This window comes from Eublepharis macularius, chromosome 8, assembly GCF_028583425.1.
Source record: "Eublepharis macularius isolate TG4126 chromosome 8, MPM_Emac_v1.0, whole genome shotgun sequence".
NCBI classification, from domain to species: Eukaryota; Metazoa; Chordata; class Lepidosauria; order Squamata; family Eublepharidae; genus Eublepharis; species Eublepharis macularius.
Window position 1 is genome coordinate 114,215,702 of NC_072797.1, and position 27,836 is coordinate 114,243,537.

Genomic DNA, 27,836 nt, shown 5'->3' on the forward strand with positions numbered 1-27,836 from the left:
AGCGGCTAGTTCCAGTGGGACACCCTGGGCAGATCCTTGCACGCCTACATTTCTAGAAACCAGCGCTTTGTTTTTGCAAATCTGGCTTGCTGGATAAATTTAGTTGTTGCAGAGTAGAGAATTTGCATAGCAGATAAAAGAATCGCAGACACATGTGTGTTCAGCTTCTAAAATAAATGTTTACTACATATAGGGTAAAAATAATAAAGGTTACATTGGAGATAAAATAAAGAAGAGCTAACTTAGAGCAGAACCACAAGTGACAAAAGGCACAGATTGGACACTTGTCTGCTTCCCTCAAGTTTTGATGGGAAATGTAGGCAGCTTGGCGGAATGTTGGACAAATGACAGTTGAAAAGTCCATTGGACAGCAGTCAGAGAGCGAAGCTGCGAGACCAGGATGCCTACATTTCCCATCAAAAGTTGAGGGAAGCAGACAAGTGTCCAATCTGTGCCTCTTGTCACTTGTGGTTCTGCTCTTAGTTCCTACATCCTGGAGATAACGGTCTAACTCACTAGAGAGCAATGGCGACCTAAGCAAAAGGGAAGAATGCCAATTGCCCCTAATAAACCTGGTCAGCCAATAACCAGTCCTAGATCTGTTCATTAAGCATGCAACTCCCCTTTTCCCCTGGGGGGAAGAACAACTCCGCATCTAACTGGCCTTATGCTAACTAGCTGCCTCTAACTAAACACAAACAGATGAACTCTTTCATGACTGAAGAGAATGACACTTGTAAATCCCAGCATTGCCAAGTTAGCCTCAGGACATCCTTCAGGCCAGCTCAGGCTGCCGAAGCAACAGGACCTGCGGAAGGGTGACTCGCCTCTGAGTTTTGTGGCTCCACCAGCAAACCTTTCCGGGGATTTCACTCCTGCCCGAGCAGTGCGGCCTCCACCAGCCTTGGAAAGCGAACCTCGGCCCAGGCTCTAGGCAAGCCTGGGCAATGCAAAGCTGCTCTGCTCCTTGGTGAGGGCCTCGTTCTGCCCCAGCCCAAGTCCGCAGCCGGAAGCTGCCCACTGGGTTGGGATTCCTGCGGTTCGCTTTCGTTTGGTGGGCTCAGGGCCTGGCTGTATTTTTTTAGCTCAGTAGGAAAGACCGGAGGTCACCAGGGCTGTGAAAGATCCTTTCATACATTTATGCTCCAAGGTAGCAGGTTTCTACTGGGGGGGCACCTATTTTTAGAGGCACGTGGTGGCCGTGAAAAATATGCAAAGTCACGATCATGTTTTCACTGTTTAAATGAGTGCAATAGAACTTACAGCAGCACTAACCCATTTTTTACAGATCAAGCTGGGTAGCCGTGTTTGTCTGTCTGTAGCAGTAGAAAGCAGCAAGAGTCTAGTTGAACCTATAAGACCAACAAAATTTGTGGGAGGGTATGAGCTTTTGTGAGTCACAGCTCACTTCTTCAGATACCTGTGAGCCGCGACTCAGGAAAGCTCATACCCTACCACTAATAGTCTTATAGGTGCTACTGGACTCCAGCTCTTTACTGCCATTTTTACAGGGCCGCTTAACACTTTTTAAACAACACACACAAAACAGTAATTTCGAACAAAGCCAAGCCTCCTTTTGCAACATGTTCACAAAGAAGCCTTTTCACCCCACTTACTGGAGTTTTTTTTTTTAAGGGGCCTGTTCACACCTAAGCATTCTCCAACGCTAACACGTGTTTTGGTCCTTTGCTTTATGGGTTCAAAAAGTGGAACTGGTGCGCTAGGTCTTTGAACTAGGGGTCATAAAAAATTCCTTACCAGTTTTGCGGGCAAGGGTCTCTGTTTAGTGAGAAGGGCCGCCTGGAAACGGACGAGGATCACAGCGATTCATGCCACGGGGATCCTCGCCTCATTCCGGGGCGGCGAAAGGCAGAGCCTGGTGGGGTCCGGAAAAGGCTGCGGCCGGCGCTTTCGTGAGACTTTTGAAAGGCCTCCAAGAGGGAGGAGTTGCAAGCCGGGCGGGGCGGGGCTTAAACACCAGCTGCATTGCCCGCAGTTTAGATCCTGGCATTATGCCAACCGCATTTTAAAGGGGCTCAGCCACCATTTGGGATCGTGCTAGGGGGGCACTTGCTATGCTTGGGGGGGGGCGCTATATCCTAATTGCGCCTGAGCCCAGGAATGCTTGCCACACAATCCAAAGGGACAGCCAAGATTCGGGCCCAGGAGCACCTTACAGACCAACTAGATTTTAAGTGGTTTGTAGTGGATTTTCAGTTCTCAGTCCCTTAGGTATAATATCGTTTTTCGCATTTGGTAAGAAAAGTGGTATCAGTCTGTAGCTGCTAAAGGGTCGTCCCCCACCCCCTCCCTGGTTGACGGATTTCTACTCCAGGCGGCTGAATGCGGAGGCTTCTGTGAAGATAGTTCCAGGGGGGTGGCCGTGTTGGTCTGTGGCAGAAGAGCAAGATTCGGGTCCAGCGGGGCCTTTAAAATCTAGTTGGTCTCTAAGGTGCTACTAGACCCAGATCTGGCTCTTCTTCCGCAGACCAAGGCGGCTACTCAGCTGAAATAATCCAAAGGTGTCTGGACTCTAAAGCCCTTCAAGTCCGTGTGCTGGAAAGACCCGGGGTGGCGAAAGGCAGATGCAACACAAGGACTCCGCGGGTCGGATTCCCTTTTATTCGCATTATACTCTTTTTTGAGTGGGAAGCGCCTGTCACCGGCGGCGGGCGTCCTCCTGCTGGCTGCTAGCGGGTCGCCCCTCTCCCGGCTTGGCCGCTCGTCTGGGCTCGCAGGAAACGGACCACGTGGCGGTGGCCGGCCGCCTCGGCCAGGTGGATGGGGAGCCGCCCGGCGCCGTCCGGGGCATCGAGGCGAGCGCCGCCTGCGCGCAGCACCAGCAGCGTCTCCAGGAAGCCCTCGCGGGCTGCGTCGTGAGCCGGCAGGGCGCCGGTGGCGGGATCCGGGCGGTTGGGATCGGCTCCGTTGCGCAGCAAGAGCTCCGCCACTTTGGGGTTCCCCGTCATCATGACCTGGAGGGGACGGAGAGGGGAGAGAAAGAGAGAGGTGGTCAGCCAGGGTGGGCGCCGCGCGCCGGATGCTCGCCCGGTGTCTCGGGTCCTCTTTTCGCCCGAACGAAGAGGGCGATCCGATGCAGTTACCGTATTTTCTGCAACCTCTAGACCGACTTGCATAAATAGACTGCAGTGCAGCAGAGAACATTTTAACCATAATCCGGTGCTAATCGGGCCGGCGTGAGTTTGGAGCCGCTTTGATTTCATGCCGGATACTGAACCCCTTTACAAGGCAGAGGGAGTCCAGTCTACACCCGTTGTGTGGGGCTGGAGTCCTTCTGCATAGGGCTGCGCTGTAAAAGGTCGCAGTACCCTGATCCCAAGTGAAGCGCGACTACGAACTGGCACGACCCTTTCTGAGATGAGCCCCAAATTAGAATTGAAACGCCCCGCACTGCACCGTCATCTATATACTACTTATGCAAAGAGCGACTTGGTATATTTCGCTTTCTGAAAACAGGCAACACGACTTTCTCATTTACTAATACTAGCCTCTTTTTACAAGGCTGTAAGGATTACAAAGATGTGGGGTTTTTTTTAAAGGCAGGCAGATGAATTAGAAGAAATATCCTCCAACAACATCACAATTTTAGCGTTAAAAAGCTGAATAAGAATCAGTATTCCTAAAGAACACGGAAAAAATGTGAAGGGCTTTCCTACGCGTACCTGCTCTCGAAAGTAAATCACTGTTCATCGGGGTTTATTCTCAGGTCGTCTACATACGATTATGCGAAGAGCGACCACCTATCTGAAAAGGGGAGACCAAGTTTCCAATAAAGACTTGCAGAAATTTCCTTCGCGCCCCCCCCCCCCATGCTCAGGGCGAGGCATGGCTGGAAAAGGGGGGCGGGCGCTAGCATTCTTTCTGGTAGGGCAGAAACATTTCCCAAGAGCAAGAATCCATCTGCCATACATACCCAAGCCTTAGATTTTTTAAGGCTAAAGCTGAACCCCTCTGTGCGTTTACTTTGAAGTAAGAGCCACTGAATTCTAAGGGGCTTGCCTAGGTTGGACTGTTAACCCCACAGATCCCAAGAAGAGAGAGAGAGGGGCTGGAGCCGAACTTCAGGCTCTAATCCCTCGCGTTTTATGGCCCCGTAAAAGTTAGTCTTCCAATGCCACACCTCTCCTGGGGTTTATTGAAGGCAGAAGCACCGGCAGAGGCTTAGGCGCGTGCCCTCGGACTCCAGCTCCAGGGAACGAAGCCGACCTTCGTTAGGATTCCGCTTCGCCAAATGCGGATATTTATTTAGGACGTTTCTAGGGGGTTCCTAAGTACGTGGCCGTTGTACCATGTGCCCTCAAGTTAGTAATTCACTTTATGCCCTTCATGAACGCCTTTCGTATTAGAACCTGAAACTTCTGAACTTGCCCTATTAATTTAACACACCGGATCCTCCCCTGGAAATCAGTAAGAAAAAAATGCTGAACTTCTGAGATTTTTTTCCAGACTATTTTTCACGGACATGGGCTTCCAAACAGTGCGGGCGGAAAGAGCTAGCGAGAAAACCGTCTAAAAAAGAGATTGCCTAGTAAAAGGAGTGACAGGGAATCGACGGATTATTAAGGTTCCAATGTAAATCGCACAGGTTCCATTGCTGAAAGAATTCCAGTTTACTTTTACTTTTTTTTTTCTAATTTAGAAACCAAACTGGATCGTTTGGTGCGGCCAAATGAGGTCGTGAATCCGGCAGTCTGCGGCCCATGCCCCTCTTTTACGCCTCTCAGTAGGATATGGGAGCTCCGGGACAATCTAGCAAGAAAAGGTTCCTGCTGCGCTTTCGGATCGACACCCAGAGAGAGGCGCTACCTTCAGAGGACCAGCATACCCGATGTAACAAAACGGGTGTGAAGGGGGAATTCGGGGTAGACAGTACAGGCGCCAGTTTTCCAGCATCCATGTACGGGATGGGTGGGGAGGCTGTCGTGCCTTCCTAGTTGCAACATATTAAAAATACTTTTAAATGCACTTTGGTATTTCTGTGCATCGAATGGTTTAAAAATCATACAGGTAATTAACTATAGCGAAAGCCACGGGATATACAGAACCCTCTTTATTGAAACTTAGGAAGCTTCGCTGGATATCCGGCCACACGCAGTCGCCTCTCCCCGCGCCCAGTATTCTGAGAAATTCTGGAGAAATTCTGCCAAAGAGACTCTTTGGATGAGTGCGTAATTGGCAGGGAGCCTAAAACTGCAGCGACGTCCTGAACAGAGTTACACCCTTCTAAGTCCACTGAAGTCAGTGGGCTCAGAAAGGTGTGATTCAGTTTAGGATCGCACAATTAGCTTCTAAGTAAGTAGATCAGAACTTGCTGAAAGGGGACTCTTGTACGGACCTCCAAGACCCATAACATTTTATTCCTGCATAAGCTTTCAGGGACTGGAGTCCATTTTTTCAGCTAGGAATACAGCCATTTTGGAAGGAGAAGGTCCCTCTGTCCATGAGTTGCAAACCCTACCCCACTCCACATCAGTTTCATTTCCTCCCCCCCCCCTCGTTAAAGGAGAATTACGCTAAACTGGGAAAAGCAAATATGACTTCCCCCCTCCCTCAAACCTGCAAACTACATCAAAGGGCTGGTCTTTCTCTACCACACAATCGAACAACCTGCGTCTTAACACGGGGTCTGTTTCAGAAAAGACACGCCTTCCTTACACTCAAAATGTTCCAGAAAAATGTGGCTGTTACGATTTTTAAAAGCAAGTCTTAAACGCAATCGGAAACCTTAAGGCAGGGCAACCTTGGAATATTTGGTTTTGATGGGGGAGAGAACACCTCCCTCCTCTCTGACCAAGAAAGGGGGGGGGACGTAAAGGGAGGGATGACGATTCCTTCGATCCATAAATATTTCGGAAAACAAATTTTATGGAATTTGAATTTGGGAGGGGAGGGACCCACCACCCCTGCAGCCGGGCTCCTTGCTTCTCCTCAAGTGCCAATCTCCTATTTCTTGCTGAGAACCCTTTCCCGTTTTTCTTTATTGAGACCCATCTTGAAGAGAAAGGAACCGGGTCCGTTTAGTGCTTCACCAAGCCTCCCCGCCGCCCACGGCGCGGCACTTCCTCCTATTATAACGGCCCTTTCGCGCCTGAGCGCCCGTTTTCTCCTCAAAGACACTGCCGGGTTTTGGGGGGGGGGTGAGATGGGGGGAATCTCCGCTTGCAAAATCCTCCCCTCTGGATAAACTCTACTGAATGCATCGGAAACGCTCCCGCTCTTCAGCGCCTGGCCCCAGAGAGCGCGCCAGCGTCTACCTGAATGGGAGTCCTGCCGTAGGAGTTGACCCCGTCGGGGTCCGCGCCCTCCTGCAGCAGCCTGCGCACCCCCTCCAGGTCCCCCACCGCGGCGGCGCTGGCCAGCAAGTCCGCTCGGCCCGGGACAGGCGCGGGCGCAGCCTGCATGCTCTCCGCTCCCTTAATGGCACTAGCAGGCGCGCAGCGGCTTTCCAAGCAGCCCCTCGGCGAGGCGGGTCACGTGGCCGGCGCAACTCTCCGCGGGCCCCTGCATCTGCATAGCGCCGCTCTGATTGGACGCCGAACCCTCCCCCCTCCTTTCTCTCCCGGCCGGTGCCGCGTCCTTCGCCAGGCTTAGCTGGGCGCAAACAGCAGTGAAGGAAGTCGACGCTGGGCGGCCGGCCGCGCCCTCCTCCCTCGCATGTGCCCCGCGGAAGCGCCGCACAGGTCACATCTCGGTTCCAAACCAGGCACAGTCCCTCCTCCCCGCTTCTGCTCCCGCAGCCTCGAGGAGTGTGGCCGCCCTGAGGGAGGCGCTGCGGACTCCCTCCCCTCCCCCTCCCCCTCCCCCAGGAGCCCCGAGGCGCAGACTGGGCCGCCCCTCCGCCATTTTAGCCTCTCAGCAGCTGCAGCCTTGTTGGAGAGGTGAAGCCAAGAGAGCCTGTGGCGCGAATGCGGTGCCCCGAGCGCCAAGTCCCGCGCTCTCGCCGCCACGTCGGCAGGGCCGGTGCCAGGGTTTCTGGTGCCTGAGGCAAGATACCTACTTGCGCCCCCCCCCCCACTAACCAATTATAAAAAACAGAAGAAATGTAGGAAAAATGAAAATCGCAAAACTTAAAACTTTTTACATTTTTTATATAATTTTTTTCTTAATTTAAATTTAAATTTTTAAATGTGTGAGAATAAATAACAACAAACCTTTTGTTTTTCTTTCTTAAACAGGAAACATAACAAATCACAAATAACTTTGAATAAACCTGTGAACTGTGATGTCAAAATTATGTCTCTTGCATGTTTTCATTTCAGGCACGTCAAAATCTTACTTTGCGTGCCTTTTCTCTTGCAAATGTTCTCACCAGTTCCTTCAGGTCAAGTGCCGATGCTTCAGTGTGTTCAATTGAGATAGTTGCCAAATCAACTAGTCTCTCTTGCAGCATTGTGGAGCGCAGGTATGTCTTTATAAGTTTGAGTTTTGAGAAACTGCGTTCACCACTTGCCACTGACACTGGAAGCGTAAGAAAGATCCTCAGAGCAATAGAAACATTAGGAAAGCTATTCAGGGTTTGTTGTTTCAGTAGGAAGAGAAGTACTTTTTTTGGTGTCATATACCCTGGAAGTCTTCGGGCTACTGCTCCAAGTTCATCACACAGGTCGTCAGCATCAATATCTTTGTTTCCATTGTGCATCAATGATGTTTCCAAATTCTTGCAGGCCTTAAGTACATCTTCAGTAGTTTTTTGGTTGATGCTGTATATATCATACAGGAAGCCAAATAGGGAATTAAATTCTTGTAGCTGTTGGAATCTCTCTTCAACAGACTGTATGGCCATGTCTAAGACAGCATAATAGAAATCTACTTTAAATTTCTCCTTTGGATCTTGTAGTGCCTCGTCTAGGGCCTCATACCCAAACTGCCGTTTCGTTCTCTTTTTTCTAACTTCTGTCTCAAATTCTGGTATTATTTCTAGCTCCTTTGCAATGTCAGTTGCATCTTTTAAAACTTGTTGAAAGCCCTCATCACACCTACAGTGCACAAGGTAATCCTTGGTCACTTGCAATTGTGTTGTAGCTGCATTCAAATCAGCTTCCACAGATTGTAGTGTCTTGCTTGTAACATTAATTTCAAAAAGGATGTTGTACCATGTAACAAGGGATACCATAAACTTGAACTTACAAATTGCATCAGCAAGGCCCTTAGCTTCAGTTTGAGAAGAAGGATTTGCAGACCCAAAGTGCGTGTCATGATGGATCTCCATTAAAGCATCAAATATATGACCAAGATGAATTCTCAGTGGTTTCAAAGCATCAATCCGACTCTCCCATCTTGTTTGACTCAATGGCTTAACAGTTATGCCTGATACATGGCTGGTTAGAATTTGCCAACGCTGAGTCGATGCAGAGAAATAATTATAGATCTGCTGAACCACACCAAAGAAATTTCTTGCTTCCTGAGAAGACTTAGCAGCATCATTGACTACCAAGTTTAAAGAGTGTGCACTGCAAGGAACAAAAAAGGCACGTGGATTTAAGTCTAGGACTCTCCTTTGAACACCATTTTCTTTTCCTTTCATGTTACTCCCATTATCATAACCTTGACCACGCAGATTCTCAAGTGGTAATCCCATTTGCTCAAGCTGCCCAAGAAGAGTTTCTGTCATAAAGGCACCAGTGGTCTCCTGTAGTGGAACAAATCCCAGGAAATGTTCCTTTATGATAACCTCAGGCTCAGACTTTGTCTCAGAATCAGCTGATCGCATTCGTGGGATTACACCAACGTAACGTGCAATCATTGTCATTTGTTCTATATGACTAACATCAGGTGTGCAGTCCAGAATAATTGAGTAGTATTTGGCTGACTTTATATGTGCTAAAATTTTCTCCTGTATGGCACCTGCTAGAAGCTGTATAAGCTCATTTTGGATATCTTTTCCTAAGTAGTGAACCATTGTTTCACCATCTTGAACTCTGCGCAAATGTTCATTCATGATAGGATCAAAAAGGGCTAAATATTCTACAAACTTCAAAAAATTACCATTGTTAGCTTTATACAACTTCTCGCTCCTACCACGGAATGCCAAGTTTTGCTTGGCAAGAACTCTGACCAAACCGATCAAGCGTTCCAAGATTTGTCGCCAATACTCTTCTTCTTGCCTGATTTTCTGTTGGTTAACCTCATCAATTGTTTTTCCTTTAGATAAGCGGACATCAATTTCTTGCCAGGTCTTGTAGGTTTCTAAATGGGCATTACTCTTCTCATGTGAAGACAGAATTCTTCCCATGTTCTTCCACTCTTTTGAACCTGCTTCTTGTAGAGACGATACTGTTCCAGTTTTTTTGCCAAACAGCTTACAGCAAAAACAAAAAACCACATCTTTCAAGGTGGAATAGATCAGCCATTCACGGAGCACTTGTTCACCATTTGGCATCTTCCTCTTGTAGTGCGTAGGAGAAAATCTTCTGTTTTGTGAGTCTCTGGGGAAAACATATTTTACAACCTGCTTTGGTCCCTGTTGTACTATAAACTGTCGCAAATGATCATTGCATCTGTCAGGCCAGTTAGCAGGGTCACTGTAACTGGAAGGTGGAACATCTTCTTCTTCTGCCATCCTCTCAGTACTCTCACTTTTCTTTAAAACCTCTTTTGCATCACCTACAGTGGGAATTTCAAGGGTCGTCAGAGGAGCGGTTGTAGTTGCAGCATGACTCCTACTGGGAGCATCACATCCAGGCTCAGCTCCCTCAGTGGGTGTTTCAAGGCTAGTCGGAGGATCATCAGTTGTAGTTGCAGCATAACTTGTACTTGGAGTTTCTTCAGGGGACTCACATTCTTGTTTATCAGTGGCTCTCCGTTTACAAAGGTATTTCCGCAAGGCCCCCTGTTGCTTTGCTTGCTCCTTTTCTTTTTCTCGCCTTCGTTTGAGGAAGCCAGCTCCAGATAGCTTTTTTCTATCAGCCATAGCTCCCTAGAGAAATGAATATCTCACTATATATCTCAGTATTTTATATACTCATACTTTTCAAAGCACTGTATTTCAAACTGCTTTTTCAGAGAAGCATGCACTAAAAATCATAGGACAACAAATTGCATAACCTGCTTAGCTCCATGGATCCCCAGAGCAATCAACACCCCCAGAATTTTGTCCCTCTAGTCTCCTCCTCTCAGTAGCCCTGATCAGAGTCTCCAAGGATGGGTCAGAGGCTGGCCAGGGCTTCCAAACTCTCATCAATCCCAGAAGGGAGCAGGGCTATGCAACAGCCCCCAAGGCTGAAATGTTTGGATTGCTTAGGCCTAGCTCCTAGCACCATGCCACCCTGTTCTTCCTCCAAGGAGCTCAGAATGACATGCAAGGTTCTCTCTTCCTCATTTTACATTTTTATCCTCCCAACAACAACCCTGTGAGGAAGGTGAGGCCAAGTGAGAAAAGTTGAATATGAACTGACAGTAGTCTGTCCAAACTTCGATCTCCTGGACAGTGGCAGGAGTTTGCAGAAGCATAAATGGCACAAGGAACAGAATGGTTTGGCAGAGACAGCACTAATTTCTACTCTGCTACTGCCTCCTGGTTGTTGGCAACCAAAGCTTTAGGAAAGTCCAGGTTTTAAAAGGTCTGCCTGTCTCTCCTTTGAGCAAACTGGGGGAGCAGCATCTTGTCACCTACCATGTCTTAAACACTATAAATAAAGAAGGTAGTCCAAACACAACACAGACATGGAAACCCTGTATTAAACATGCACACCCCTTCCAATTGAATGCCTTTTTTTCCTGGCAGGATGAAAATGGGGATGTCAGGAGATTAGGAGGAGGAGGAGGTCAGCAATCTGTGTGTGCGTTCTCATAAAACTATTTTTGGAAATTTACTTTGCCTGGATTCTTCTTTTGCTGTGAATCACCAAGAGAGCTTCTATCCAGGTTGACATTAAAGTGTCATTCTAAGGTGAAATTTTGTTTTTTAGCAGGGAGGGGATTGGCTGCCAGCTGGGGACAACTGAGAGGCACAAGCAAACGGCAAGAAGCGTCGCTGGCTGCTGCTCTGGTGCTGGGTCGGGCTGAGGTGTTGTTGGGGGCAGGGCTGGGGCCAGGCAACGGCGCCTCCTTTGGAAAGAAGCGCTTGCGGCCATCGCCTACCCCGCCTCTATTATAATGCCGGCAGTGCCGCATCCACAGCTAAAATGGCTAGCGGGGGGACAGTCAGCATTTGCTTATGAGAAAAGTGTACCTTTTGATCTACTTTTAATCTTATGATCTAATTTAGTGATCGTGAGGGAGAGGATGGAGCCAGGAGGTGATTCGGTCTAACAGCCGCTTCCTTTGAATATTTATGTAGAAGTCAATCTCACATAATTTCCAGGGGATGTACTTCCTAGTTGGGCTGCAGTACCTACTATACACATTTCAGTTGATTCAAAAGTGGCCCCCATTTGATTAGGTTGCAGACAGTTTACAATTTTTTTTAAAAAAACCTGACTGACAGGCATTTGTTCCTTCTCCGTTCACATTCGAGAATCCCTTCTCTCCGACAGTACCTGTGGGACACACATAAACATCAATTGAAAACAAATGGAGAACATGCCTTTCTCCAGATCAATTGCTTTTCTTATGGGCATGAAAAATTGATTAAAACTCATACCATTCATTCAAGATTTATTTGTGACCGATAGCCCTACTATTTAGTACAGTGCGTTCTGGATTTCGGCCTTTGGCCCAGTTCACATAAGCAAGGTTCAGTACAATGCTGAACAAACCAATGGACTGAAAAGGGTAGGACTGCACTCTGCAAGGATTCTGAACTGGGGCCATACAGCCCCCCCCCTACAATCCTGCAGGACATTCAGAATTTGGGGGGGGGGCTTCTTGCTTGTTTCAACACACCTCTTTATCCCTAGGTGGCTGTCACATACATTAATGATCAGCATGTGACGTAGCAATAACAATGGTGTTCTAATTTCAGGTGGGTAGCCCTGCTAGTCTGCAGTAGTACAGCAAAATTAGAGTCCAGTAGCGCTTGTATTTGACAAAGCCAGCCTCCACTCTCCAGAGCTTCTACCCTGGAATTCTTTTTGGTCTTTAAGGCGCTGCTCGACTCGAACCTTGCAGTGGGATTCTAATATCATTCTCAACACGGTCGCCTCGCCTCCAATGTTGAATAACCAGACGAGAACTCACGCCCGGCATGTGTGAGCTAGACCAAAAGGGGGCTTGCCATCTCACATCCCAGCAAGCACATATGCTCAATCTTATCAAGTTCTCATTATATGATACACTTGTGAGTTGGATCAGAGGGGTGCGATTTCATGCACACACCCCTAAGTGTCCCAGCAGTGTTCAGCCCGGTTTGGGACAGCTTTTTCCTGACTGGGGTCCTCGGCTCTTACCAGCTAGGTGCCAAACAGATATTCCTGGCGCAGAGAACCCAGAACTGAAGAAAAGCTTCACTCGCGGGATTTTACCTCATTGTGCAGCTTTGATCTCTTTGGAGACTGGTCTGGAAGAGTTTTCAATTGCACGTTCCTTGTTCAGACAGAGCCTCTTTAGCAGAAACGCAAGTCGAGGCTGCAATGCGTTGATGTTAGGCATAACGTCCTATCCAGACCTAGCTGGTCAACGGGCAGCAACTGCTCAGAATGCCCGAGGGTTGCTCGGAGCCCCTGCAAGATGGGGAACCGAGGAGGACCAGCTCCGTCCTTACACTCACCGAGACGAGGAGAGATTTGTAAAGCGTAGCTTCAGACTGAGGCCGGGCAGTGCCAAGAAGTGCGACTCATTAACGCTGAAGAGCATGGGGAGGAGGGCGGAGGCTCATTATCTGAAGCCGAAAGATGCAGCGTTTCCTTGTATTATTATTACTTTTCTATCTCTGGGTGAAAATCCTGAGGCTTCCCATTGGTTGTGCGAATTTCAGTGGGTGTAACCTTAACGAAGAGATGTACTCTTGGTCCTGGCATTCCTCCCAAAAGGTTTATATAATTGGCCCTGTCAAAGGGGCGAAGCGTTTAGTGGAATGAATAGTAGCACCCTATAAGAGGAAAATAGTAAAGAGTCCAGTAGCACCTTTAAGACTAACCAACTTTATTGTAGCACAAGCTTTCGAGAGCCGCAGCTCTCTCTGTCCTTACTGCATCTGACGAAGAGAGCTGTAGCTCTCGAAAGCTTATGCTACAATAAAGTTGGCTAGTCTTAAAAGTGCTACTGGACTCTTTACTATTTTGCTACTACAGACTAACACAGCTAACTCCTCTGGACTTATAAGAGGAGAATATTCAATTTAATAATCAATTTAGGGCTGCTTAACTATCCCACCAGAGAACAACTCCTTGCATGTAGAAAGGAAACAGAACAAGGCAAACTCTAAACTGAATTCTTTTTGTCCTGCAAGTCCCCGCACACCCAAAGTCAATGAAAAGAGGGGCTCGCCCCGTCTTATCCCACAGACGCTATTTCTCTACACTCAGGAAATTGTTTTCGAAGGGGAATTTTCCAAGGTACCATACCCCGAGCTTCAGCCCGGTGCAGTAATTCTGAGGATCAGGATCAAGATTTAAGTGAAAGGGTTCAACATATCTTTCCCTTTCCCTTTCCCTTTCCCTTTCCCTTTCCCTTTCCCTTTCCCTTTCCCTTTCCCTTAAGCTTCTTTGATCCAATGATTTTTAGCAGTGGATAAAGAGTCTTTTTTTTTAAAAAAGGAAAATGTGGTAGAAAGATACTTGGCCACAGCCAAACATGATCCTTGGGTCTCTATTTATCAGCAAATAAGGAACGACATGTTGTCTTTTGATACAGTAGGAGATAGTTTAGTTGAAACAGGAGCAATCCACAGTTCACCACAAGGGTTATAATGAGGGCATTCCCATATCATATGGGACAAAGAGTCAACCTTTTCCAAATTGCATTGACAAAGTTTATCACAGTAAGGTATATTACGCTACAGCCCATATAAAACTGCTGGAGGAGCAGCATTCAGACGTGCGAGCATAAATGCTCTGCAATAGCGAGGAACTGTTAAGAATTGAATGTAGGCTGGGATTGTTGGAGGTGGACGGAAGCCAAAGAACTGGGGCACAACACATCTGGATGATCCCCAGTCGGGTTATCGGGCATACTCCGGATGCCACCACCATCGTAGTCACACAACTCCCTGCTAGAAATTCGGCCCTTCTCCTTCCTTCACTCCATTAACTACCATAAAAGTCGGGCAAGCAACGGGTGTGGGGTGAAGCGGTGGGATCCGAGCGATGCATTTCTATTCTACTCAGGTTAACATATCCCAAGAACGGGAGGGACCCGACGTTGGTAGTCTAGAATGGAAAATAAATGTCTAGTTTGTTTGTGCAGATCGTCGCCCCCCATAAAGGACAAAGGCTGTCAGTCTCCACTGGTGGAGAAAAGATTCTCCTCTTTGGGGCTGGAGCAGCAGCTAAGCTCTCAGTTGCCCTCAGGCAACCATCTCTGGCCGAAGGACAGCGGGTGATGGCCTGCGTCCTTAGGCCAGAAAGCAGCCTTATGGTTTGAAGAGGACTAACAGGGAAATAAATCGCCTGCCTGTTGCAGAAAATAACCTGATCAGCACTATGGCCAGGGCTTCCTGCCCAAGCGCCCCTGATATGTTTGCTTGGTACTTTTCGCACTCATCGTGTTTGCACCTGTTCCACATCCCATGTTTGCAAGGTTTTCACACTTTCCAAGCAGTCATGGGATGCAGTCCCACTTTTTGTTAGCTGTATCCCCGATTTTCCCTCCTGCAGACATACCCAGATGTTTTTTAAAGTTAGCTGCCAACTGGCAGATGGCCCACATTTTGCTAATGTTAACACTTTGACTCCTTTTTGCTTCTCTCCCCACCTCTCCTTTTCCCTGGGAGCTGATTGGTCTGTGCAGAATTAACCACTCCCACCCTCCTCAGCTCTCTGAACTCCTTGTCCAGTTAAATAGCTGCTTTCTCCTCCCTCCCTTAGGGTATGCACACACATTCTTTTTTTTTTAAGACAAAAATGGATTGCAGCGTTGTAATGTTACTGCACTTTCTTCCTGGCTTTAAAAGCCAGGAAAGGATTAAATGGCTGCTTTTCCCTCCCTCCCAGGAATGTTTCAAACTTTGCCAAAGGGGAAAAAACCCAAGCATTTTGCACAGCCCTTTTTGGAAACAAGCCTCTGCTTCCTGGGAGGGGATGAATCAGCGGCATTTTACCCCTTTCCTGGCTTGATTAAAAAAATGAGAGTGGTACATGTTTTCCCCCAGAACTCTGCCACCAATTGCCTCTCCAGTGGGCAGGGGACAGCCCAATCAGCAAAAAGGGGGGAAGGGTTCCAACATTGCAACCTTACTACAGGTGCTCATTTTTTTTAAAAAAAGTGTGACCTGACTTGCAAGGCCTCCAAAGCCCAAAACTGCACCAAAGCTTCAAAGTGGGTTTGAAATGAAGTACAGATGCCAAATGAAAACTGCAGTGGACAGTGTGAAATGAATGGGTGCAATGCCGAAGCCGCTGCAATTGGCAGGAATGCTCATAAATGGCGATTTAAACCGTAAGTGCGAAAAGGGCCCTTGTTGGGAAACGCAGGGGTTAAAAGGTTAAAAGGTGCGTGCCTAACCATGTGCAGACCCCCACCCACCCAGACACTGGAAACAGCTTCCAGGCATTTCCCACTGGAGGCCCCCCCTCCCCAAGAGCGCACTCCAGTCTCCTGGCCTTGTTTTAGGAAACAAGCGACTCTCTCTGATATACCTGGTGGGTGCATGAGGCCTCCTTTGCTCTGCGCCATTAGGGAAGGGGTGGGAGGAGGAAGGAGGGAGACTCCAAGTCAGAAACGGGGCTCCACTGTTCTGAAAGGGCCTTTAAGAGCCAGTTTCCCGGGAACTTCAAAAGGCTACAGAAAGAGTTCTCAGCTTCAGCCAGTTAAATTCTATCAGAGCCCAGTCCCAACGATGCTTACTCGGGAGTAAGTCTCGCTGATCTCTAAGGGATATATTACCAAGTAAATGTGCTGGGCACGGGGTCTTCTTGGTCTCCCTTTTCTAAATTCTCCCCTACGGCCTTTCCACTCCCCCGTCCTTGTCTCCTGGGTTTTCTACGCCTGCTTGCCCTTGCTTTCTCCCCCATCCTCGGCGCCTGAGATTCAAGTGCTAGCGGTGGGGGCTAAGACGTGGAAGGAGACCTTTTCAGCCTCCCGCTTCCAAATCAGGTGAACCTACTTGGTAAAGGGAACGCAGCGCTGGTGGCCCCGAGCTACAGGCGCCCCAGTACCCAGCACTGGAAATCCGCCGGGTCACCTGGGGCCATCAGCCACTATTCTTTAGCCAAAACTGGAACAAAGTTGGCGTCAGTTTAAAGTATATACCAGTTCTTCCATAAGTGAATTGGAAATCCCACAGTGTTCAATGGTGTTGGGAATTTTAACAAGTGTTTCCATTTCAGACATGAAAGAGTAAAACTTTGTGTTACCTAATTAGTAAACTTATTTGCATGTAACCACTTGGGCCTGGAATTTGGATTCCCTCCATAGAACTCGGAGCCTCTACACATAATGAAGTAGAATTAGGATTTTCTATTGGGCAATTTGTTTATTGGGGGGGAATTAAGTGATGCTGCATACTGAAGTTTTATTGCTCTGTGTCTTGGTCAGTTGCTCAGTCAGTTACTTGCTTTCTCACTCTCTCCCAGTTACTTTTTCTAGCAAGATGTAGTCATCTTAGCAATTTATTATTTTTCTCCAAATGTAACCCTATTTTTATCCTTTAGTAAAGTATTCTTACAGAGTTACACTGGAGTGTGTGTCTATTCTCATTAATCCCAATGCATAATCTCTGCATTAATCCTGCACGTTTCTCAACAAATGGCACCTGCTGATTCCATGACAGAGGGGCTAAGAGCGCAATCCTTAACAATTAACTCTCTCTCCTTGACATAAGCTGCCTTAAGCAGAAGTAATTCTGCAGGGGGTTGCCCTGTGGAAAGGTCCTGAGCCTCCCCCCTATCCCACCCCCCACCTGGGAAGGACAGAAGCTTCGGAATCATCGATTAAAATAACTCCTTCCCTTTAGCTGCTGGGAACCGTTTCAGAGTTTCATCCACGCCACAATCTGTGGATAGTTACTGAAGAAAAACAGCGTGGAGCTGAAGAAATCGTATCAGTGAACTCTGGGGGTTTGCCACAAATCCTTCCGGCCAGGCCTACGGCCCAGTCATAGACCTGGTTGCGGGAAGGACAGCCTAGGAAGTCTCTAAAGGGGAGGATGTGATGGGGGGGGGGCTGATCAGAACCAGACGAATTCTTCTAAGCACATTAATGTTGGGATTTAGCACTTGTTTTCATTTCAGTCATGAAAGAGTTAAACTGTGTTTATTAGTTAGTAAACTTGTTTGCATGTAACCACTTGGGGGGTGGCAATTAAGCCAAGATATATAGTGAAGTTTTATTGCCCTTTATTCAGTGAGTCTTGCCAGTCTTGAGTTTACCTTCTACTAGCAAAGATGTAGTCAACTAGCAATTTTTTATTTTCTACCAATGTAACCCTATTTTTATCCTTTATGTAGTAAAGTATTTTTACAGAACTAAACTGGAGTGTGAAGAGGCCAGCAGCACCTTTAAGACGAACCAACTTTACTGTAGCATAAGCTTTCGAGAATCACAGTTCACATGAGTGTGTGTCTGTTCTCATTAAATCCAATGCGCATTTCTGCTACACTCTGCTAATTAAGTATTAAGTATATATCTCCCTACAATTAATGCTTGAAACGGTAGTCCAAGCCTCCTAACGAGCATCTACTCTGCTTCACACACAACTATGTCCTGTTACTTCCTCATGGATGGGGCCGGGTCCCATACTCTCCCAACCGGAGGGTGAGATCCTCTTATAGACTGACGGTGGCAATACAAGGCACGCTTACCCAGGATTAAGTCCCAGTGAACCCAGTGGGATTGACTTCTGAGTAGAACTGATGAGGGTCGCACGCCCACGCACCATCTCCTCTTTTCAAAAATGAAAACTTGAAACAAAATCCAGAGAATTCTGGCGAGCAGCACTGCAGGGCCCACACAGTGGGGGAGGGCTGGGGAAGGGCCGTACCCCCCCCCCTTTCTTTCCCGGCAGCAAGTTTTCTGGGAGCTTCTCCAAACCGTGCCAAGCCTGGTCAAGTTTGGGACTCTCCTTTTACTAAATCAAAAAGATTCCAGTAGCACCTTTAAGACTAACCAATTTTATTGTAGCATAAGCTTTCGAGAATCACAGTTCTCTTCGTCAGATGCGTTTTGACACTGAAATGGATGCATCTGACGAACAGAACTGTGATTCTCGAAAGCTTATGCTACAATAAAATTGATTAGTCTTAAAGGTGCTACTGGACTCTTTTTGATTTTGCCACTACAGACTAACACGGCTAACTCCTCTGGATCCTTTTACTAAGAAGTACTACCGCCCGACCTTTTGCTCTAGTCAAACGCTGAATGTTGGCGCCTGCAGAAAATGCCCCGCCCCCCTCCACACAGACAAGGCCAGCGGCTGAAACTGGCCAGGGCCCAGAGGTAAATGACAGCCCATCAAACCTGGGAAAGGGACTGGGCATTTTTTCCTCAAAGCCTATTGGCAGACCCAGCGCTGTCTTCGTCTGGGCGCCGAGAAACAACCCTGAGGGACAGAATAAACCCACAGATTGGGGGAGCTGTTGCTAAAGGGGGCCTTTGTAAAAGACCCCGGTTTATGTTTATTTCGGTGTGGCCTGGCTCTCGTCCCTTTTCCTTTGAGGTGCACAGGCGAGGAGGCCAGCGGTACTTCCTCCCGAGTCCGGCTGCGATCCTAACTGACCAGACATCGACAGCGGCGGGACTGACCGCCCCCCCCCCCCCGCCCTCCAGTAGGGAACCAGGTGCCTGAGAGGGGCTCCTTCGGAGAGTCTCGGGCTTTCCTCCCACTGGGCAGCGTCGTTTTCGCTGGGCGCTCTAAGCCCCCCGCATAACTCATGGGAGGGCGACGCGCTGGGTTAGAAATCGGGGGCCAGTTTCAACCGGCCTGTTTACCGGGAAATGCGTAGGGCGCCTCCCCAGAGTGCTGTCAAAGAGAGGCGGCGTCTCTTACCTTTGCCGGCCGCCACTTGCAAGGTTGGCCCTGCCTGGGAGCTCAGGATGCCCGCCTTTCATTGCAGAACAGGCCGGGAGAGGGCTTGGGAGTCGGGACCTCCTGCGGGAGACAGCCGAGGCTCGCAAGGGGCCCCGTGTTGCACTCGGAAGATTAGCGCCATCCATTGAAGTCAATGGCCGTCAAAAGGCGAGACCCTGCTTAAGGACATAGAAACACAGGGCGGGGGGGGGGAGGCACCCCAAGAGTCAAATGGCCCCCGCCCGATGGTGCTGTTCTTGCGCCAGGACCTTCGCTGAGCTACAGCCTGCCGCGAATACACTCACGGGTATAGAAGAGGGGAAACGGGAATAGTTTTACGCTTTGCACAGAGTGCCTCGGCCTTCTAGCCTCACCCCATAGCCAGTGCGGGTGTCTGCATTTGCCTCATTCTAACCAAGTGGGCTCAGGGACGCTTCTGCCGCAATGAACGTGCGAGCCTGGGCAGAGTTAGAAGCCTATTGAAATTAAGGGTCTCAGAAAGGTGCACCTCTCGTTGGGAGTGCGCTGCAAGTCTTTAAGGCGCCATTCTGAAGGCCACTGCACCAAGCCCTACCATTGAGCCTATTTCCCAAAATGCCTCCCCAAATGCTGCTCTGGGGAAAGCGGGCACCTTCCCACCCACCACGGAAATGCTCCAATGGATCCTCACACCATGAAGGCTGCCGCAAAACAGACGGGCGGAAGAACGATCCAGAGGAGTGAGTCGTGTTAGTCTGTTGTTGCAAAATAGTAAGAGTTCAGTAGCACCTTTAAGATTTTATCCGCTTTATTATAGCATAAGCTTTCGAGAGCCACAGCTCTCTTGCGTCTGACGAACAGAGCTGTGGTTCTCAAAAGCTTATGCTACAATAAATGGTTTGGTCTTAATGGACTCTACTATTGTGCAGAAAAATGAGACAAGACATCAGGACCTGCCATTGCCCAAACCCTCTGCAAACTGCACCCCACCATTAAGGGTGCGGCGGCAGTACAGGTAGTCAGTGAAGGGCATGGTGTAGATTACACTGGTCAATTGCCCCACCTGAAAATTTGTATTCAGGCAGATTCATCTTTTCACTTTAGCACCAGGTATACATTCTCTGCTTAGACAAGGGACGTTTTGCTAGGAATTTCAGGGTAAAGTGTATATTGGATGATTTCACCCCTCACGATTCCATGATTTTCTATGCCCTGGGCTTTTCCCCTGCTCTTAAGAGTCTCTCTATACAGGACATCTTATACACCGGGATGCTCAAGTGTAGGGAGTCAATGTAGGCTGGAAAGCTTAGTTTAAAAAGATAGAGCCAGTGAAGATCGCTCCTCAGAAGGTTTGTTAATTTCATCTTCGCCTCTGGAAGGTTCTGTTAATTTCGCCTCCCCTTGCTGGAGGTAAAGATGAAATTAACAAACCCTCTGAGGAGCGATCTCCACTGGCTCTGTGTTTTAAAACTACTCTTCCAGCTAACACTGCCTCCCTACACTTGAATGTCAAGTGGAAGATGTCTTGTGTAGAGATACTCTCAGTCATAAGTGCGTCTGGTTCCACAAGCCCTTAATTAATCTGCAGAGCCCAAATTCATAACATCTTTTCCAGTATCTAAAACCTTTTCGGGCCAGACATCAGCAAATTCTTGATGTGGTTCTGCTGGCACTTGCTCCATCCTGACCATCTCTCCCAGGGCTCTGTTCAGATTGTAGGACAGGATTACTTTGCTCCCTATCATGAAAAGCAGGAGAGTGAAGGTGGTTAAGGGTTATTTCATTTTCGTAAGAGGCAGTTTCCATTTCTCTCCCGCGGTCTCAAGAGCGCAGCCTTTGGAATGCCATTAACAATGGGCAACTTAAGAATTTGTATCACAGTTGGCATCACTGCCTATGGTAGTTTATTAAGTGCTACAGTACCACACAATACAATGTGTGGCACTACTGCCTGGTGTACTGGGAGTGCCTCTTGGTATGTTGCACTACTTAGGGATAGAGGGGACCTCTGAAATGTGCAGATCGGGTTGAAACGATCGAGGTCCACAATTTTAGAGAGGGTTTGGAGACTTTCTCCTAAGAATAGGTTACCGTTGCTTTTCTTATATTGCCTGGGATTCCCAGGCAGCCTTTGCGGCCAGAAATAGGAGCCTGAGGCACTAGGCCTCGCTCAGGCCTAGGTAAGATTAAGACAGCGTCCCTTTCACAAGGAACTCGCCTTCGGTGGCGGGTCTTAACTTGGAGCTAACCAACCGTCCAGCGTGGCCGATGTGGGGAAGGGCGGAGAGGCGCCTGCTCCGTTCTCGACAACTGGAGCAGCTGGAATCGCCTCCCGGCTGCCTCCTCTTGGCCGTACCAATGCCGGCCGGCGGGGTCGAGGTCCAGCCGCAGGCGAGCCCAGTAAAGGCCCAGTGAAGCCAGCCGGAGGTCAGTTCGGCGTCTTTCTTTTCTCCTGGGGCTGTTTGGAAGGGCAAGCCTGCGGCTGGGTCGGGCCCGGCCCACAAGCGCGCTTTCCCGCTGTTGGAGAGCGCCCGGCACCTCTGGCGGCAAGGATGGCTGCGGTCGTGTGAAGCGAGACCCGCTGAAACCATCCACGGCGCGGCATGAACGGGACTGAGTGCCGAGCAGGGTTGCGGGTCGAATCTCAATTCCCTGGCCATAACCTGGGCGTGAGCTCCAGGGAAGTCTGCAGGGGAGGCCGACGCTTGGTTTAGGAGGAGGCTCAATGCTGAAGGGCAGGGCCATCCCGACTTCCCGTGCGCGGATGCTGAGTCCAGCTGCTTGGGATGGCTGTCTAAGGTGCTCAGGATTCCCGACAGGCCAGGAAACGTCCCGTCCCTAGAACAGAAGTGGAAGGTGCGGCTGCCGCAGCTTTTTATAACGTGGAGGTTAGTAACAAGCCTCTGTTAAATGGACAGGCCAAGATCCCGCCCCCGCCCCCTCTCTCCAGGCGGCTGGCAACCCAAAGAACACTGTTTCTTCTTGCTAAGACTTCTGCCTTGTACTTCCTGCTTTTAGTGGCCCCTTGACTGAAGAGTCTGTTTCCCCCCATTACCGCCTACATTCCCCTGCGTCGACTCACGTTCACTTTGAGTCTCAGTGAAAAGGGCGCAGGCTACAAATAAGAGGTCTGCCTTCCCGATCTGCTCAGTGCATCTGATGGAGCGAACGCAGAAAAGGCGACGCCACCACCTTCGATCGGACTCCCAATAGTTTTTCTGCAACAGACAAATCCACCCCCCTCCCTTTCCATGGAGATGACTTGATGAGGTCTGCCTTTATATCCCAACATTGTCGTGAAACAAATGGGGCCTAAAAGCCCCAAAGCAGCGCTAGATATTGGCCAGCATGTTTCAGAGTAGCCAAGGAGGACGCATGTCCCGGTTCTACAGGGGTTCCCATCTAGCATATTAGTTAAGTCGGAGGGAGGGCTTCTCTACCCTCTTCTTTCCCCAATGAGTTGAGTTGCTAGCGTGGCAGAGAGTGCCCTCAAGTCAGAGTTGACTTGTGGCAACCCCTGGAAGGGTTTTCATGGCAAGAGGTGGTTTGCCATTGCCTGCCTCTGCTGGTCTTCCTTGGAGATCTCCCATCCAATTACTAACCAACGCCGACCCTGTTTAGCTTCTGAGATCTGAGGAGATCAGGCTCACCTGGGCTATCCAGATCAGGAGACTTGTTAATAGGCCTGGAGGAAAATGCCCTATCCAGCCAACCGTGGTTTAATGTGTGCAAAGGGGCAGCTGAAGCTTTTAGTGTGGCAGAGGTAAATGCCTCGCACACAAAGCCCTTCCTTGTCTAGGACCCTCCTATCTACAGGATCACCTCTCCAGGTGTGCTCCACCAGGACAACTTTGCTCATCTGATCAGGTCCTCCTGCGTGTGCCATCCTGCAAACAGGCAAAATCAGCACTGACAGGTTACATGTGCCTTCTCTGTTGTGGCCCCCACCTTAAGGAACAGCCTGCCTGAGGAGGTCACGAAGGCTCCCACTCTCTGGGCATCCGCAAACTATACAGAATCTATTATCACTCATTTTTACAAAGGCTATTGGGTTTTGCTTTAAGGGGACTGATTCAGGAAGAATGCTTTAATAAAGGAAAAGAGACTGTGGGCTGTACTACTGTGTATTATCCTGTGGTGCAATTTCTGCATCGTTTAATATGCCAAATAAATACTTACACTTTGTTTCAGCTTTGACTTGGTTTCAGTGTCTGCATCCCACTGCTGTTTCATTGCTCTTCCCTCCTGTTGACTTACAGTGGGTGATCTGCCTTGAGTCTTGGTGAGAAAGGCCGATTACAAACAACATAAAATAAAAACTTCTCATTATTCGAGAGGGCATGTTTTCTCCAGGCCTGTCGGCATCCCTACCACTGAGGACGATTTTCTGGATCAAGGCCTGAGGCTGGGCGGTTCCATGTACATTGAGAAGACTACTCTAGAGTAAGTGGATTGCAGTATTTTTTTAAAAGAGCTAAAACGCCTGACAACTCCGTGTCCCCACCACCCGACAGTCAAATCGAAAGGATCTGCTCCCTGCCGGTGGGATGGCAGGAGTGCAGGATGGGCGATTTCACCAGTTTCCACCACAAGGACTGCTAGTCAGTCGCACACCTCCACCTGCAAGGGAACTGAGGCACTCCGCCCATAAATACATTCTAGGAATATTCCCTCCGCATAGATTTCGAATGGCCTCGCACTTCCCCCTTGCGCACTTTCATTTAGAGATCTCCCCCACCCCCTCAATCGCACAGATTTCCCCCGCGCCCTTTCCTGGTAAAGGCCTATTTCAATTTCAAAGGCAAATAACCGCCTTGCTTCGAAATCTCTCTAGACATTTGCAGTGCAATCCTAAACAGAGTTACTCCATCTAAACCCATTGAAATAAATGAGCTTAGACTGGAGTAACTCTGTTTAGGATCGTGCTGTTCGTGTCTAACCTCCGGGCCTGTGCAACTGCCGTTCTGTTTTGATATTAACACCCGTGCAGGAGCTCTGAAAGCTGCTTCATTTCTAGAGCAGGGGAATGACTATCCCAAGTTCCTGTTTTCAAGCACGTGCGCAAACTCGCTCTTCTAATAGGAGCAGCCATATTAGAAACACAAAACACGGTACCGACCCGGAGGTGTGAGGCAGGCGGCCTGTGCCGGGGAAGGGACGCGATCCTTTCATTTTCCTATACGCAGAATGGGAGAAAATCTGCCAGGGGGACGGCTTCGGCGTTCCCTTTCATTTTGAAAAAAGTGATCATACTCAAAAGAGCTCTCTGTTTACTTCCCCTCTCACAGTTTGCCCTATGCCAATTTTTTGGGGTGGGGTGGGGTGGGGTGGGCACGATCCGGGTATAGTCCGCGGGGAAGATCGGGCTGCTCTGTGGGTATCCAGGGGTCCTTGCTATCCCCCACTCTTAAGCGACCCCCTCCCAGAAAGCGCCCCATTCTTTTCAATACGGAGACCGAGCCCCCCCCCCCCTACAGACACACGCACTCCTGCCTCTCAGTTGAAAAGAATTCGGATGCTTGTCCTGCGCCGGGCGCTCTCGGGCAGCACGACTGAGGGCTTGCGCGCCTGGGGGCGCCGCCGCATCTCTGGGTCGTGGCAGTTCGGCAGAACCCTCGCACGGATTGCAGAAGGCCACAGAGACGTGCACAGGCGACCCCGTTCGCGATTCGGCTGTCTGCAGGCTTTTAACGAAGGGGAAACTGAGCTCAACCTCAAGGCCACCTCTGTACAGCCTTAGGCCCTCCCCAGCGCGCTGACAGCCCCGGCTCTGGGGCGCCTAACTGGACAGCCCCAGCCTCATCTGGGGGCCAAAAGACGCGCCCTGATTTCCACGGAACCCGAACCTCGCCTGCAGTTGTCGCTTAGGAGTGGCAAAGAATTCCAGAGGGCAGAGCAGCGACAAGAAGCCCAGGCGAAGAGGGGAAGCGCGGCGGCGGCGACACGCCACTCTTGCGAACGCACACAGACACGGCTGGCCTAACCCCAAGAAGCAAGCCTGTATATTTATATTAACAACTGCATCGTACGCAATCAAAAGGAGAGACGTCCACACTGGCCTCTTTTAAAATATTCTAGTAAATGTCTTAACTTTGTTGGTTACTTCGAAAACATCCAGTGGAGACCAAGCAGTGCCCTGGAGCGCTCGCCTTTCTGTTCTTGTCACATCCCGATTTTGAACCACCACCACCACCAAACGACAACAAAATAATACCACCGATAAAGGGCGATCCAGACAACACGTCAGCCTCATGGGAGAGTTAAGCACGCGCTTGAATTTTACCCTCTGAAATAAATAAAATTCCTATATATTTAGTTTCGATTCGATGTTGCCAGGTTTAGCTTTGTTGGTTATTTCTAACCAGCAAAAGGAGTGGGGGATTCTTTAACTGGCTGGGGCCCATCCGAATATTTTCACAAAGAAGGCTTTCCCAACAATTTTCACTATTTTTGTGTAATGCACAAGCAGATTATTATTATCATTTTTAAAAAAGAAGGGTTCTGGGATCATTTATGCCCTGAGGTACTATAAGGAATAGACCGCAGTTAAAATATTATTTCCCCATTCACTGAAATGTTTAAGAAGTTCGAAACTTCCCCTTAGGTAGCTTAGGGGGGGCTGAAAGAAAAGAAAAAACACCATCCTCATACCTTATGCTGTCCCTTTCGTACTAATTAACAGCAAAAAAAGGGAGAAAAAGTAACCCACTTTACCAAATATTTTGGTCACCTTCACCTATCAAAATCCCCTTTGTTAATTTCAGTTTGACAGAGGGCCAGTCTTTCCCAGTCTGGCTTTGTATTTCTGACCCAATAATTCCATGCTTTGGGCTGCAGTTATCTGAGGCAGTCCCAGATAAAGTCAATTTAAATCCCTTTCTCTCAGGGTCGCTAAAGGGCCACCAGATAGAAAGGAGCTAGGGCAAGCTAACGGAGGAGAAAGTTTTCACTTCTAGGAAATTAGCTAGAACAGACAGTGCCCGAGCCACACCGCACAGACAGAGACAAAACTCCCTAAAATTGCAAATTGGCATTCCTGATTTTTTTTTAAAAAAAAATACTATAAAGCAGCCAAAATGGAGTAGAGCTAATTATTTGGATAGGTGATTATTTATTATTATCCTTATCACAACCACCATTATTATTGTTAACATCTAATATCAATAAAATTAAGGTGAAATATGCAGGAAGGGAGATTAAAAAGATAAACGAAAGGGAGCGAGGAAAAATGAGCCGATTCTTTCAGCTCTGTTGCTGACGTTAAGAAAAACCTGCGAGTTTCCAGAAGTGTGTCCCAGCAAGAATTCTTTCTCTCTTCTGTCGCAGCTTTCCAGAGAGAGAGAGACTTTCAAGCGCACAGGCTTCGCTCGCCGGTTCCTTTGGCGTCCTCCCAGTAGCAGAAGGCCATTTTACAAAAAGCCCTCCAAGCAGCTCAGGTCTGTGATGAGCATAAGAAAGCAAAAGGTCTGGGTGGCCACAGGCTGTGGTTTTTGTTTAAAACAACGAATTAAAAAAATCCAGACTTAAAAACAAGCAAAACTCATATTGAAATAGATGTTATTAGTGTTTAAGCTGCCACAGAACTTTTGTTTTTTATTCTGCTACAGCAGACTAACATGGCTACCACCCCTCTGCCATGAAGAAGTAAAGGCCTACCTATCTACCAACCGAAAATGAAAAAAACTAGGCCAGATTCTTGAGGCCTAGGAAGGCTCCGACGAAAAAGCAGCACAGGCAACCTGCTCGCCCTGCAAATGAAGTGGCCAAACTGTACAGATGAATCGGTCAGGCTGGAGCCTCCGATTCCTGCCCTTATTCCCCTTATTCCTAGCAGGCTTCAGTCGGGGTCTGCCTAGGCTCGGGGTGGCGCCCGCATGCTGGCTGTTTGTAGGAGACGTCCGGCAAAACGGTTCCCCTCCAGGGCCGATTTCATAACCCCATTCTCTCCCAGGGACTGGGCGCGCTGCAGCCTTCAAGAAAGGCCGACAGTGACTTGTAGGCCGCCTTTCCTTCCTTTCTTTCTTGTGACAGCCAAAGGTGCGACTATTGAAAGGCTGCATTTATTTAAAAAGGAGGCCCGTGGAGGAAAAGAATCAGAGAATACCGGCCGGGTGGGGGGGGGCGGGAATCGGAGGGGGGGGCGACGGCCGCTGCACCAAAGGGAAGACGGCAGGGCCGACGGCGGCAACGGGCCTCCCCTGCCGGAGGCAAAAGCGCTGCCGCGGCTGTGCCAGCTGCGGGCCGGGCCGGGCCGGGAGGGGGCCGGGCCGCCTTCGCCGCTGCCTGGCCCTTACCTGTTCTCGGCGGGGCCGCCGGGCGGGCTGCGGCCGCAGCACCTCTTCTGCACGACCAGCACCAGGGAGTGGCGGAGGGGCCCCCTGCGGCGGGGCTTCTTGAGCAGCTCCTCGATCAGCTTCAGCAGCACCGGCGTGAGCCGCGGCGAGGGCTTGGACGCGGGGCCGAGGCCGCGGACGGTGCAGCGGATGCGGGGGCCCATCGCCGGCGCCGCGCGTGGTCAGCGCTCCAGGGGCCCGGGCGGCGGCATCTGGCGCGGCAGGAGGGGGCGTGCGCGGGCTCGGGCTGGCCGCCAGCAGGCTGCAGTCCTGGCCCGCCGCGCGGCTTCCGTCTCCCCCTCCGCGCTCCCGCCTTGGTCTCGACCGCCCCGAGTCAATGCCAAGGGGAGGGCGAGGGCGAGGGGGAGGGCGAGGGCGCCTGCCGGCCGGCCCCTCCCCTCCGCTCCCCTCCCCTCCCCCCGCGGCGCTGTCATCCCCGGCGAAGCGAAAGCGGGGGCGGG

The 27,836-nt window shown here is 49.5% G+C and overlaps 1 protein-coding gene across 2 annotated transcripts; it reads right to left on the reverse strand.

The window, feature by feature from the left end:
* Window positions 1–1,224: 1,224 nt before the first annotated feature.
* LOC129334293 (cyclin-dependent kinase 4 inhibitor B-like) lies at window positions 1,225–27,694 on the reverse strand. Of its 2 annotated transcripts, none has more exons than XM_054986272.1 (2): window positions 27,337–27,694; window positions 1,225–2,975 (listed from the first exon to the last, which is right to left on the reverse strand). In XM_054986272.1, exon 2 carries the CDS (start codon window positions 2,970–2,972, stop codon window positions 2,691–2,693), a length of 282 nt encoding a protein of 93 aa, XP_054842247.1. In that variant the 5' UTR covers window positions 2,973–2,975; window positions 27,337–27,694; the 3' UTR covers window positions 1,225–2,690. The 2 variants fall into 2 exon arrangements, with proteins under 2 accessions (XP_054842247.1, XP_054842246.1); XM_054986271.1 differs by lacking the exon at window positions 27,337–27,694 and adding an exon at window positions 6,276–6,452.
* Window positions 27,695–27,836: the final 142 nt, after the last annotated feature.